The 15,057-nt window shown below is 42.2% G+C and overlaps 1 protein-coding gene across 4 annotated transcripts in view; it reads right to left on the bottom strand.

Moving 5' to 3' along the window:
* Positions 1 to 15,057, bottom strand: part of MTA1 (metastasis associated 1) — a 76,098-nt gene that overhangs the window by 35,111 nt on the left and 25,930 nt on the right. For all 4 annotated transcript variants that reach the window (XM_063406741.1, XM_063406738.1, XM_063406739.1 and 1 more), the window contains 5 exons: positions 11,083 to 11,200; positions 9,388 to 9,490; positions 7,315 to 7,414; positions 5,684 to 5,872; positions 4,510 to 4,584 (listed from right to left, as the gene is read on the bottom strand). In XM_063406741.1, the coding sequence (XP_063262811.1) occupies positions 4,510 to 4,584; positions 5,684 to 5,872; positions 7,315 to 7,414; positions 9,388 to 9,490; positions 11,083 to 11,200 (585 nt within the window). The remainder of the gene's footprint in view (positions 1 to 4,509; positions 4,585 to 5,683; positions 5,873 to 7,314; positions 7,415 to 9,387; positions 9,491 to 11,082; positions 11,201 to 15,057) is intronic.

Here is a 15,057-nt window from a genome sequence, read left to right as displayed (position 1 = left end):
GTGAACATTTATAAAGAGGAAATAACAGAAGTAATCCAGAAGGCTCTGTGGATATTTCAACATCCACAACACAGGAGTTGGGTTCGTGGATAGCACAGGGATGCCTCAGACATCCTGAATTATTAAGCCTTTATTAGTTTATGATAGGAAAGACAAATTACACCTTCTGGGTTCAAAGGAGAATTTCCACGCTGTTTATTCTTTTTTCAAACCGCTGAGCATACAAGTGTTGAACATACAGAGGTTGGGGAGGTGGGACAGAAGAGGGAATTAGTCTGTGATGCACTTGGGAGAAATGCTCCCAGCTGCCTGTGCTCCAGCAACACATCTCAGAATGGATGGGTTGTACCTATGGTCTCTGGCAGTTTTGGCAAGAAAGTGACTGAGTTCCATGTTACCACAGGTTTAACAGGAAGTGTTTGGAGATGAAACATCCCACAAATGGAGAAAAACCTTTCACTGATTTTATTTCTACACTACAGCACACAGACATTATGAAGGCTGGTACATTAAGACATCACTCACAGCTCTGGGCTAGGCACAAAGCAGGGTTGAGTCCCTCCAGAAAGATGTTTTCTATCTGCATCAAGAGTGACCCAGAGATCCTAACCTCATGGAGTCAAATGTAAGAGCATTTCCACTTTCCCCAGCGTGTTCTCACCATGCAGAGTCTAAAAACAACTTTCTCTATCTTTTCCTCCTATACTTCTCTAATGCCACTTCCACATAAAAAACATAACAGGAGAAATTGATAGCATTTGATCTTCCGCTTGAAGTTACCTGCTCCTCAGACACAAATAAAAATGGAAAAAGTAAATTAAAGCCTTAAACTCTCAGAAAGAATGTGACTTATTCAAAGAGTCATCTGCCACTGCCATGTCCTGAGCTTGTCTCAACCTTTGGAAAGTTCACTGTTTTAAAGTTTTCAGGACTTGACCCCCTAAAGATAAGCACAACAGTAGAAACATTTAGTCTTTTTAAAAAATCACCCTGGAATTCACAACTATCTAAGAACTCAGCCTCTAACCAGATGAAAATGTAGGCATAGCCAAACACCACATCAACCCTCAGAGCTCTCAAATCACAGGGAAAAGCCAACAAACAGCTGTCAATCAGTCAAAGCCATTTCAAACCCTCCTTAATCAGAAAGAGATAGTCTTGTATACTGACACAGAAAATCTGTCCCAGGAAAAGAAAATGTTTGAAGGACACCCAGGATACTGAATTTGGAACGCATCACCCTCATTTTGTTCATGACAGCTCTGAAAGGCTGTTCTTGACAGGACAGCTCTTGGGATCACTGTGGACAGGCAGCAAGGAGCCTCCACTAAACCACCAATTCTGTGTTGACATCATAGTGAATTAGTCCTTCTAGCAGTTCTGCTCTTGGAGGGTCAGTCATCTTTGAGATGACTGAACTCCTACTTACACTGCTAATCTTCAAAAGCATGGTATAGCTAAAGCCAAATAAAAATCACTGGATAGGAGATCCAAGTGCATGCTCCAAAAGAAGCCGATTTGTGCACATCTCCACCTCTGTGTCCTACTCACAAGACAAGGAAGTGCTGCATTGAGCCTTCTGATCTCAGGTACACCACGCATGAGTACAAGTTATTGTTCAGCTCTCAGAACGGGGCTTCTGCCAAAGGCAACTCAGAATGTCCCTTCCTCAATGGCAAGAAACAGACAGATTGTGATTCAGTATTATGGTAGTATTTTCTCATGCCAAGTAAACATCAAGGGAAATACAGAAATCCAGCAGGATGTAAACAGCTCCCAACTGTTGCTTCCTCATCCAAGCAGGCAATTGGTTGGTGACACAATCTTCATTCCTGTGTTTTGTAACTCACAGAAACAGACAACTGAAATGCACTTTAATGTTCACTCACCCAAAGATTTTACAAGAATAAGCAAGTTATTATTACTTTTATTAAACCCTGTAACACACAGACTTGACACATAATTTAATCATGTTCCTGGAAAGAGGGAAGTGGAAGTGCAAAAACTCGAGGTACTTTGCATATCCTTACTTGGGATACTTTCAATATCTTATGTACAAAAATGCTGTCAGCCTCAGAACCATTTTGTGGTATTAGACCAAGGGAGGAGTCTGCATAGAAAACATATGAAGAAACAGATGGAACAAATGGCAACAGATGTACTTCGTCAAAGACACTGCACTCATCAAGTAAAATATAAATGTAATACACCATTATTTGAACTACAACTTCCTATGCTTTCCCTTTGCGGCAACATATAGATAGCTCTCTCAAGCTTTTTATAAATGTTTCATGGTATTATTTGCTTGTACAAGCTGGGAATTTGAGATGCGGTCTTCAGGTCAGTTCATACCTAATTGATGTGGTATCTCTGCACTGCAACTTCTACCTGTTCAGCTTATACTGTCCCCTAAGTGCAGAGTCTCTAATTGGAAGTTTTCCCCAAATCCCACTCCCTGGCAAACTCCTGGGCAGCACATGTAAGGTACAGCATAACCATGAGAAAACCCAGTGCACAGGAATAGAACAAAGCAGCATAAGAAACCACAGGTTTGTTGTGCTTTTTAATTGCTGCAAGAACAAATAATTAAAGTCTTCACATAACTACCTCTTCTGCAATTTTGCCTATGTGAAAACAGACTTTAGGTCTCAGGGTTGCTGTTCCCTGAGATTCTCCTCAGTGTTGCTGTTCCCTGAGGTAATAAGGTTTTCTCCCAAGGTTGCTGTTCCCTGGGAGTCTCCTCGGGGTTGCTGGTCCCTGAGGTAATAAGGTTTTTCGTCTTCTCTTTGCCCCAAATGTTTCACACCAGAGGTAGAGATGACAAGCTGAGTCCATCAGTGCATGTTTCCAAGGTTGTTTATTCTTCATTATCTCAGTTCTTTCTCAGCTCTGCAAGGCATCCCCAGCAGAGCAGGACACACGGCAGACTGGGTGGGTCAGAGAGTCCCGCACCTTATGTACAGTACCCCTGACCCAACCACTATCCAAGACGTACTTTTTATTTACAAAATTGTACCAATGTCTACTACCTATGCTAACATGTCATTTCTAGTCTAAACCAATCTCTAAAATCCAACTCAGCAAAAGACGGGGGATGAGAGCAAGAACAAGGAGCACAGGGGCCACTCCCCAATTCCTCCATCTTGCCTCTTCAACCCCATATACTGAGAATCCTAGATTCTACATTTACATTCTATGATAAACTAAATACTACTTATTTTGAATTCTCTAAGCTTGTGATTCTTCATACAACGTGGGCATTCACTCCCATGGACAAGGATCAGAGGCAGTGTCCTCCTGGGCTCTGTGGGAGGCTGGCTGAGCCCCTTGGACAGATCCCAGACCCCCCTGACTGGTCTCCAAACCCTCCAGGGCGGCCAGAGGGATGTTCTAGACTCCGACATTTAGGGAAATGGAGAAAGCAATGGGGAAGGAAAAAACATGAGCATTATTCTTCCCCACCATGCCAGCTTCCATCACTATCACATGTTCCTACCACCCATTTCCTAACTAGAAGTAAAAGTTTCAGTCAAAGAATGAACTTGGGGAAATAGTGGAATGAGGATGCCACTAATATATTTATTAAAAGTAAAATATAATTGATGTAAAAAAGAGTTCTCACTTGTCATGAGGGTGCCTCTGTAATTTCAACATTGCCCAGAAAGAAAATGGTAAAAGTCACATTACAGCACATAGCAAACATTGGTCAATGCCTCAGACATCTAGTCTTTACCCCAAGCTGAATTTCCAAGGAAACAAGTTAAGGATAATGTCACAATTCCACTTTTTCTAATACTTCAAATATATACCTCAGCTTAGGACTGATAATTACAATGAAAAATCCATTCTACTTTTCTCCCTTCTTTTACTCAGTTTTTCTGTTAAATATTCTAAGTAGTTTTCAGCAACTGCAAGACTTTGCATGCTGCTTGCATTGTGCTTGCCTTATTTCAGGGACCAGGCGGCCCTCGTATTTAAACAAGCAGAGATAAAAAATGATTGTAAACACTAATCTAAGTTGATTCTAAAGTATAACGAGTCTGGGGATCTGAGCCAGTGACACTTCACAGGTAAACACAGAACTTACATGGGGCAGCCTCGTGCATCTGTCACCCAAGTCATGGGCAGGCAGTGGTGGGGAATCAGCGTGGGAGCCTCTTGCACAGCCACTGCCCCCACAAGAAGTCACTGAAGGCAATGCTAACCTTGAACTCCCCAGTCAGAAAGCAACTGCCCTGCCCTCCTCCTTCCTCTGCTGAATTCCAAAGCAGACATTAGAAAGCTCTGAGCAAACAGGGTAGCAGCAAACATGAAAAGAATGCACTCTTGTCAGTGCTGTTTGTAGCACAGAACGGCTGATGAGTTTAGAGACAAGAGATTGTTCTGATCGCAACAGAATTCACCTATTGGAAAGGCTGAACCCCAAGAGGGAGAATAGAGAAACAAAGCTTGGTTTCACAGGCAAGAAAAACAACTTGTTAGGATGAAAGGGGTGATTTTGACTCTTACCTGCTGAACATATCTGTCTGTAGTTTTCCACATATAGTAATATTCTATAATGCTTGTTAAGGACTTCCATGGGAGCTGGGGATACAAAGGAAAAGCAGCATTTATTGAAGGGAGCTGACAGACAGTCTCACTGAAATTCACAAGATTCTTCAGACTGATGGTTGCAGCAGTCTTGCAACTACTAACCCTCCTCAAAAAAAAAGTCTGAATCTACAAAGGGGATTATATGCACGTGGAACCCATATTAAATTAAATGTCCTTTCAAAATACTCTGAGTTTTCAGTGTAAAAGTGGAACAGGCTGCAGGTAAATCTTCACACTGCACTGGCTCACAGCAAACCATTCCAGAGAGGCACAACATGGAAGGGAGCCCACAGGCTCAGACTCTGCTTCAGCAGCAGACTGAAGCAAGAGTCACAACTACAGTATCACAGTTCTGATATGCTGGGCTTCAGTGGAGCTGGCCCATTAAAAAAAAACCCAAATCAAAACAAATTACTAGCAGAATTGTACCCTGCCAGTTTTGTTCTGTGTGTGAGAAGCATGAGGATTTCAGCAGGACCACAGAGTGTTGCTGTTTCAAAGTCCCTCTAAGAGATTAGAGCACAGCACAAACAACACTGAAACTACTTGTTTTGTTCCAGAGGGCTTGAACAATGGCACAGTGAAACTTGGCTCTCCTTACAGTGCTCCATTCAATCTGCAGGCTGAGCACCTAGGGTGGTGCTTTGGCCAAACCACAGGACACTTCCCTTGGATGCCCAGGATTCCTTTTGAAAACATTCAAAAGGCCCTTTCTGAAACCACACTGTAAAGGTGACTACATTTTCATGTTTCAGAAGGCCCAATACTTATTCTCCTTCAAGCACAAATTAATCTAGAGCAGCTCGGCTGTCACAACATTTTCCTACATCCTCCCTCGGCTGTAGTGGAACAGATGATCCTAAATTAACATTTCTAAAGGAAAAGCCATCATCTGTGATTTGCAACTCTGACTGTACACCAGGCTGTTACCAGTATGTGGTTTGCCTTCCCCCACTTTACAGCAAGACACACACTGCAGTTCAAAGTCCCCTCGTTGAATGCAAGGATAAACACAGTTTAGACAAGCTGCAAGCCACCTCTGTCACCAATCAGAGCCAGTCACCATGGGAGCCCCCTTTCATATACTTACAAAATCTTGCTGAATGTCAGTGAAATCTTTTCCATATTTTTCTAATGCTTCCTCAAAGAGGTTTGCCTCTGAAGCAGACCACTCCTCCATCTCATCTCTGCACAGGACTGGCCCACCTTGTGGCACAAGTGCGGAGATTGCCTTGGAAATGTCATAGACATTTTTGTGCAAAGTGTCCATAGCATGGAACTGGGGGGTTGGAAAAGAGAAAAAGAATTGTAAGGACAAATATGTGGAGGGAAAAATGTTCAACAGTGAAACAGTAATGACAAATTCTGCTTTGAGATTTGAAGGTGTGGTATTCTGTACCTAACAAAAAGTCAGTAAAAGCTGGTTCCAACCTCACACTGACTGTAGCTGTCAGTGTACAAACCTAACATTCACAACTAGCCAGGTTTGTGGAACATAAGCCCTTTAGTATCAGTTATTCCCATCAGCTCCTCACTAGCACCACCTCTGCAGCACTGCTGGTAAGAAAATGCACAGGACAGATCCACTCTCCCAGGACTGAGCTACCATCCACAGATGGGACATGAAGATAGAGGAGCAAGGGCATTTCCTCACAGACATAGCCATGCACTTTCTTTGTCAAATAATCCACAAGAATTTCATATATGAAAAACAAGAGCAGCAACACACGCATACATCCTCCCACAATGGGCAGAAACCTCAACAAAGATTCAAGTTAAGTCACACATCACAGCTGAATAGGAAAAAAGAATGACTCTCAGGGGCAATTACTCCTCAGAAAGCCGAGCCACGGCTGTCTGCAACTTGTGATTTACAAGGGCTGAGAACATGCTGCAAGGGAGGAATGGCTATTAGTAAATGAAAGCTTGGCTTTATTTCCCCATTTCTGCAGTTTTAATCAGGATGTTATTTGCCTTTCATCATACCAGTTTCGTGCACGTGCATCATTAACCTACACTGTTCTAGATGGAATTTCTTCTACAAATATGTTTACATCATTCCAGTTACAACGTGAGGCTCTGATAACAGTTGTCTGGAGACTTCATAAATTTTATTAAAATTTTCATTAAATTTTCTGTACCATAAAAGTCCAAGTTTTTTCCCTTTCCTTGATCTACTCAGCAACATTTATGATTATGAAACGTTAACAGTATCACCACTCCTCACATACTCTAAATTGGAGTTCATCAAAGAGAACAACATCAACTGACATTTCTTATCTGACCACAGGCTTTTCCCTCAGACATCCTCGGTCTCACCCAAGGGTGCCAGTGACAGTCTGGTGCTGGGGAAGGGATGAATGCATTCTGGCATTGTAACATTACAGACAGGCAGACAATAATTTGCATTCTTCTTGAGAGAGCTACTAAGCACGTGCAAGGGATGGGCTGTCAAGCATGTCATCTGAATATTTTAATAAAACTAAGCAAAAAAGAGAAAAAAATTGTCTCATAGTCATCATCCATGATGGATCATAAGAGGCACAAGGCCAGAAAAAGTTACTTCATCTGTAGCTAAAGGATTCCTTTACAAAGGCAGGGTCTGCTTCACAGCAAGCTACAATTACAATCCATCTGCCCCTCTCTCTTTGCCAACTGTTAATGCTGAGGTGAATATTTTGCATCTCTCACAAACTTAAGGCCCTCTAAAAAAAATCTTACCAGTGTGATGTCCCTGGACGCTGCTGCAGCACTCATGTGCAAACTTGGCTGTCTGACAGAACTACTGCAATCCAGGGCTCGGGCAAACGTACCAACAGAGCTGAAAGAAATTAAACACAGCATTAACTTCGCGTGCAAACCCAGCATAAATATAAACACCCAGCCAACACTTTCTGAGATGAGCAGACTCCATTTCCCAGCTACAAGATTACATGGTTTGGCACTCATTCTGAGCCAGAGACCATTCTCTCCAAATGTGGTTTGTTACTGTGAACGCTTTACTTAGTTCATATGACTGAAGACGCTTAAGGATGGGAGAGGAAACAGAAAGAATCAAGGGTCATCAATGGGGAGTTCTGAGCTACTCTCTTATCCCTTATCTCCCAACAGACTTGAGCTACAACTGGAACAGAGCACAAGCAAGCTTTATGAACAATTGTCTCTTCCACAAGGGCAAGAGCAGTGCTGCACTGTCCAAAGGTACAGAGATAGATGCCAAGATCGGACAAAAAATACAGCAATGCAAGCCTTTTTCTAAAAGTTTAGAAACAATATTATTTTACAACATAACATTGTATAATACATGTGATAAAGCCTGCATAATACAGCAATTCTCAAACTTGAGACCACAAGCCCCATGCTCTTTATCTTATTCCTAAAGGAATTAATTGGAGAAACCCGTAACAAACATTGGTTCTCAAAATTCCTTCTCCCCAGCCTGCGTGCTACACCACATGGGTGAAATACTTGTGCTCCTGCACAGTGAACTGGAGCTAAACTTCTTCAAGCAACTACTACAACTAAAAAAAGGCAGGTTGGGCTTTTTCCCCCTCCACTCAGGTTACATCTCCAAAGTAGCTGAGAGCACAAAGGAACACATTAGTGTCAAGCAGTGCAGGAGTAGGAAAGGTAAATGTTTGAGCAGTAGTTGTCATCAAACATCTAATTTTGGCCAAAATCCAAACCAGCCTCCCCCATCCAAGTGTCTGTGGCGATTCACACTTCGCCCTCTTCCCAGCCTCCCAGTCACTGTCCCCATCCCTGCCTCACAACTCCCCCGTGCCCAGCTTTAGCTGAACTGATACTTCTGTGTGTGTGTGAACTAATTATAAACTGGAAAGCTTTCCTGATTCTGAACAGAAGCAATTCCTGTGCTCATCTTTGCAGCAATTCTCATTACAACCTGCACCTTGGATCAGGAAACCCAGTAGGCAGCACAAACTGCCAGGAAGAAGCAGTAAAACCAGCCCTGCCACCAGAGGCCTACACAAGGTGGAAACTCCCACCACAAAGCAGCTCCACAGCCACTACAAACCAACCCACATGAAAACCCAAGAAAGGGAAGGGGGGGAAAAAAAAAGCAGGCAGAACCAGGGTTCATCTATAAAGGTGCCACCTAAAGCATAGACAATTTAGAGGAGAGTGTTACCTGCATATTTTTCCCCTAAATTATTTAGGGGAAATGCTATGAGAACCTCTAATTTAATACAGCCTTCTGTTTATAGAAATGGATACCAACGAGTTAGTTCAAGAACCTTTTAGAAAACAAGAGTTGATCAGCAAAGATTGCTTTGGGTTAAATAAAAACAACATCAGTGCAGATTTGCAGGGTTTTATTTTATTGCGCCTACCTCTTGGAATCTAGGCATCAGAAAGTATCCTCAGTCCATCATAAGCATTTACCAGAGTTCTTAGCAAACCATTAATGGATGTTAAAGTGTCACTGGTTTTGAAAAAGGCAGTAACGGACAGAGCAAAGAACTGCCAAGAATTTAATTCATTAAGTCTTCCACATGCTGACCAAAGTATTTGAAAAACCCCACCCATTACAGGATCACTTTCACACACAACTTGCTTTGCTTTTATGAAACCAAGTTGTAAATCTGAGGAGCTGTTCCTAAAGTCATGCTATTCCCATGAAGGCATGTAGAATGTACTGTATCTGAAAATGGACCAAGTGAATCAAGCAACCAGAACCAGCACTCATACTAATAAAACAAAAAAGAACATGAGAAAGTGCTTGGAAGAGTTACAAACATTTACTTCTTCAAAGGAGAGGTGAAATGCTCTTACCGTGCTACCACCAGGAACTGGTCTATCTGCTTGTCTACTAGTGGGTTAAATGCTTCCCAAACTTTTGTTTCAAGTTTTGACTGATCTCTTCCATCATCCTCACCTGGTGGAAAAACAAACTAGAAGTATTTAGTATGGCTCTTTTAAAATAGAAGTACTTTCTAGATTTTTTTTTTTTAATCTCACAATGTCACTGTTAGCCCACCTCAGGTACTCTGCCTTCCAGATTACTGTGAAAATTTCACTCACGTATTTGTATGTGACAATTTTAGCTTGACAGACACAGCAACACAGCTCATCCAAATTGGGCAATCAGATTTTCACAAACCAGTGTCAGAGGATATGTCATGGGAAGTAGAGTGCATCTTTCTCCAAACTAGACAGTTTCTTTTCAGTTTCTTTGCCCAGCTCATCTGTCTTCCTCCTTTATCTTCAGCAGTTCCAGGAAAACAGACACACTCCCAGCTGCCCTGAACAGGCAAAGAGTAGCTGGTTCAACCCATGTCAACTGCTTTCTAGAGTGGAAACCATGGCACCAGACACTCTTCATTTTCCTGAGTCTAGACAAACCAGAATACCCTGGTAAAATATAGGAGCTACTGAGACTTTCTTCTTCTTTCTGCTTCCTTTAAAATATCTGGTGATCATCCTTCTCTGAAGTCCCATGTTGGCCCACTAAGGGAATGGGATGCCTTTCAGATTAGTTCATCCTCACTTAGGAGACTTGCCCAGCTGTTGAATAAATACCGGTTCCATAGACAAATTAAACAAGAGTCCTGACCCATTTTTTTGTCTGTTTTAGCATGAGACTAACAGTGTCAGCAGAGCTTCTAAGCAAAGACAGAAGCATCTCACTGCTTCCACATCTTGGCCCATTCAGATTGGATGTGGTCTTCCCAACACAGGTCACAACCCTATCTCTCTTGGGAGGAGCTTATGGACAGACCTTTCCTTCTGCATTACACAGGGCTCAGGAAAGAACAATTAGAGGCCAACACTCTTCATCCCTCTCGGTTTTTCCTTTTTTTCCACTTTTGGGTCTGTAGGGTTGTGGAGACAAATCCTAAGTTAGTTACTATCTGATAAATATTCCTGGCTCTTGCTCATCCTTAGCCCAGTGTTGTCATGGTCCCACTGCTCCATGACACAGTGGGGGCAGGCAGAAGTCTCAACACACACCCCAGCCAGAAAATTCTTCCTCCTGCCTGTTCTGCAGGTGAGAAGTCTAGGCTGGCAGCCAACACTGGGATGGGAGAGGGCTCCAGGGAAAAGGGACCCAGCAGTAATGGGCAAATTGATGAGGGCAGACAGCATTTAATTGGCAGTAATTTGGGAGAGGCTCTTATAGGGAAGTGAGACTTGATTAAAAACACAAAAGGCTTTACAGATGTGATGGAAATTTGTGTTTCCCGTGGAAATTCTGAAATCTCTTAATAAAAAGCATGCAAGCTCCTAGAGAGCCCATTAATTCCATTTATTTCAACAACTTTTATGATTTGGACGAATGCCCATTTAAAGACCCATTTGCAAGAGAACTAATTGCCTTCAGTGGGCAACAGCCTCAACAAATCCAGCCATTGCTGCACACATGGCCTGGCAGTGGAAACCATCTCCCACACCTAGGCAGGCCTCACACAGAGAAGTGGCCACATTCAACATAAACTCTTCACAATTTAAATAAATTACAGAAATTACCCTCTTTTAGTAAGTCTGTTATATCTGCCTGGTATCTGTTTCCAACTCGAATCTCTCCTTTATCAGCAAGCAGGGTCTTTTGTTGAGGATCATACACTAGTGAATAAAAGAAGAAATCCTAAAAATAAAACAAGAGCAAAAAAGTAAACAGTGTTATTAGATTTTACTTTCAGCTTTGTGACCATACTACCAAGTCTTTACAGTGTGTCATTTCATTATCTATATATAGATTTTTAAATTGGGTGAACAAAAAGTAAATGAACCACCAGTTTTAAAACCCCATTATGTGCTGTCACTTTCTTCTACATTGCAAGTGTTAGCTCTCAACAGCAGCCTCTCAACATACAGCCTCTCAAATTGAAGTGAACAAAGCTCCTCTTGCACAGGCAAGGCTCAGAAGGGCCAGGAGACAATTTTTAGTCACATCAGCTGTTTCAGAACACAAAATTGCCATATCTCATGCAATTCCCATATTCCAAACCAGAAGGATTAGATGCCAGTGACCTATCCACACAGAAATACCAGCACAAATTGAAGCATAACTTCAGAGAGTTACAGCCAGACCAATGCAGCCCTATAGAGGGGTGAAGCCCCAGACAAGCCCTGTGGCCTCTGCTGGGCGTGCTCCAATCTGTCCATGTCTCTCATACTGCAAGGCCCAAAGCTGGACAGACACTTACACAAGGGATGTGGTCTCACAAGGGATGAAGTGAGGGGATGAACCCCTTCCCTCCACCTGCTGGCTACACTGCTGCTAATACAGACCAGGATGTGCTCAGCTTTCCTTGTCACAGGGATGCACTACTGACCATTTTCTTGCCTGCTACCATCTAAGCCTAAACCACCACGTTTCCCTTCTGCGTGTTATTAGGAGAGGGGCAGCAGATTTGGCAGCAGCAGTAATTAGCTGCAGGTGGCAATCCATTCATTTGTTGCTTTTGTTCAAGTAGATGAGGAAAAGGCTAAAATAGCTGCTTGGCTTCTGCTACCTGGGTGTGTAAAATTAAAGCAAGAAGGCATTCCAGATTGAGAATGTTCTGCCAGGGCAGAGAAAGGAAACAGCCAAAATTTTTGACTACTTAAAACGGGACAGTTTAAGTAATTAAACTTTTCTGCATGGATAAGTACTTAGCTATAGCTATTGAGCAGGTATGCTCCAGTGAAGTATAGTGTGCCAGTGGGGCAGAATTAGAGCTCTGGTAGTACATGGAACAACAGATCTTTTGTAGCCTCTGTCCACAGCAACATCGTCACCAGGAAGGAGAATTGTCCGAACAGAATCAGGATGTGCAATGTGCCATTTTCCATCTCAGGTTTCTGGCTTATTTTCCCTCTCCCCTTATTTCTTTGGCACTAGCAGGGACCCTGTTTAAATACATCTCATTTCATGCTCACCTCATTTTTCCCTTTCCCTATATTTGTATGTGTCAACAGCACGCAACAAAAATTAGGACAAAATCAGCATGAGTTTCAAGCCCTGTTCAGTTTTACCAGGAGGTGGCAATGGAAAAGAGTCTCCCAATCTGTCATGCAAAGCCCCAGAAAAAGAAGAATTGCTGTGGGTTTCCACAGTAACATGGCAAAAATTCTGGAAGAGAACTGAACTTCAACTCGAAGGGTTGTCTGTAGTTGGGTTTGGGGTCAGAGAATTTGACTGCATCTTAAGCAAACGATACTTTTGAAAAAGCTCCTACTCTCACAGGCACCAGGGTCAAGCTACATCAACCTACAGGCAGAAGGTAGCTTCAGAGCACATGAACACTCATTTATATTACATCTATGTAAAGAAATCTGGGTTTCCTGCTCCCTGACACACTCAAAGCTCAAGATACTGCGATACTTTGAGAATGTATCACTGTGGAAATAAAATGTAGGAGAAGCTTTTGTCTCACAGGCTTCCAGGTTATAAATACAGTGTTTAATTTGTTCCAGCTCCAAAATACCTGACTGCAGGACAAAGTATATGCAGTGCAACATTAATGCTTTGCAGGCACATTGCCCAGCAAATATGCAATACACTGCAGTGTAACAAGACAGTAGGCCCCAAAGAAGACCAAGTCCACAGGCAATTTCTTTAGTCTTTTTTGGCCACGGAAAGTCATACATTGTGGAGGGGGTTTCTCCCATGATATTTGACTGTTAGATGCCTTATTGCTTTTCTTTTATTGGTTATTACCATGAATTTTCTCTACAAAATTTCTATTAGTCTCAGGTCATCCATTTATGTCTTGTCCAGTTTTGTCTCAAATCAATCAGGCTGAACAAAAGAATGAAAGTCTTCTGGTCTCTTCCCCCCATCCACAGCCTCCTCAACAGAGAATAGAAGGAAGTCTGGGGGCCCAAGTGTGAATCCAACAGAAACTGCAACCCCTAGAGGTAAGTCAATACCATGGCCATCGTCCCTCAGAGACGTGACATTCGTTCTTGCAGACTGAACAAGACTGCTGAAAACATTAATACATGTCAGCTTAGTGCCAGTGCAAAGCAAGAAACAAACCAGATCCTTGTGTACTCTGAGGCATGTGCGAACTCCTGACCACCACTACATGATGAGAACAGTTTTGCAGACGGGTTTCACAAGAGTGATGTTCACAACAAAATAACACTGCTCTTCAAAATCCCCCATGCTCATTTGTGCTGTTGAAATTGAGTAAGCTGGGTTTGCAGCAGTCAAGAAAGAGAGGGGTTTTCTCTTTTCATTTCAGATCTCAGAAAACACCCAACACATTCAGAAATAATTAACATGCCAAGGAGTAAAACTGAATCATGATTTTCTGCTTCTCTTAACTGGTTGACAGATATATCTGCTCAGAGCTCCCCCACCCAAGCCCCATAGCTACCCATAGCTATAGCCAAGAACCAGAGTCACCAAGAACTGGAGAAAGAAAACAGGCTCAGACTGAAAGTACACCACAGAAATAATGGTTACTTCATTGAAGCTTGCAAATTTACTTTCACATATTTGATATATTTTAACTAGAGAACATTTTATTTTTAGGGGGCTACCAAAAGGAACAGATATGCCAGACATCTGCTCAGCAGGCAAATTCACACAAGCCTCTGGATATAGCCAGGCAGAGCAGTAAAATAGATGGTACATTCAAAATAGTTTCCTGCAGAATAGGAAAATCTAGTACTTTTGCCATAATTTGCTATGCCCTTTTCTTGATCTCCATAGGAATTAAGTGTCTATAGAAAATTCAGGTTTTCTAGTTGGGTTTTTTTTTCCCCTCTTTTCCTGCTATTCCTCACTCCTGCTACAAACCCAGTTTTACTAGGCACAGTAAAAGAATCAGTGCTGGTCCCCTTCAGCCTGCTTTCCAAATGTAACAAGGCAATCTTCCTGAGGAAGGTGACAGAGAGGGTGGAGGAGAAAAAGAGATAACAAAAAATGTAATTGTGCTATGCTTACTATCTCCCTAAAAATTTCTGTCTGGATGTTTAAGCTGCTTCAAGGCAGACAGCCTTGGGCTGAAAGCCTACTTCTACTCATCATAACATTTATGAAATTAAATACCAGAGTCCCTAGAACTGCTTAGGCTTTATTGACAAAACCCATGTTAGAAAAAGATGAACTACCCTGAAACATTTCAAAAGCAAACGATGGGTTAAGAAAAGGAAGCATGGGGAAAGAAGAAACAGTTCAAAACAATACCATCCAGTGTCAGGAACCCATTGGGCAGCAACTTATCTCCTTTTCTTAATCTCTTTACCTTCCATCCAAGCACTTTTGTGTTTCTGAGCTTTTAATTTCTCTACCATCTGTCCAAGTTAGTTTGCACCACAGCAAAATGCCACACTAAGTGACAGGACACATTCAGGGAACTCTCTCATTCTGTGAAATCTTTAAGTGCCTGCTCAGTTCTAAAAATAACCCACATCACTCATCTTGCATTTTGAAAGTTCAAAAGGATGGAAAAAAAATTCTCCTTCTGTGCCTACGTCTGCAACTGAGCTATGCATGATTAGAGGAAA

The sequence above is a fragment of the Prinia subflava genome, chromosome 10, assembly GCF_021018805.1.
Source record: "Prinia subflava isolate CZ2003 ecotype Zambia chromosome 10, Cam_Psub_1.2, whole genome shotgun sequence".
Lineage (NCBI taxonomy): Eukaryota > Metazoa > Chordata > Aves > Passeriformes > Cisticolidae > Prinia > Prinia subflava.
The sequence above is the reverse complement of the archived record's forward strand: the minus strand, read 5'-3'. Positions and strand labels throughout refer to the sequence as shown.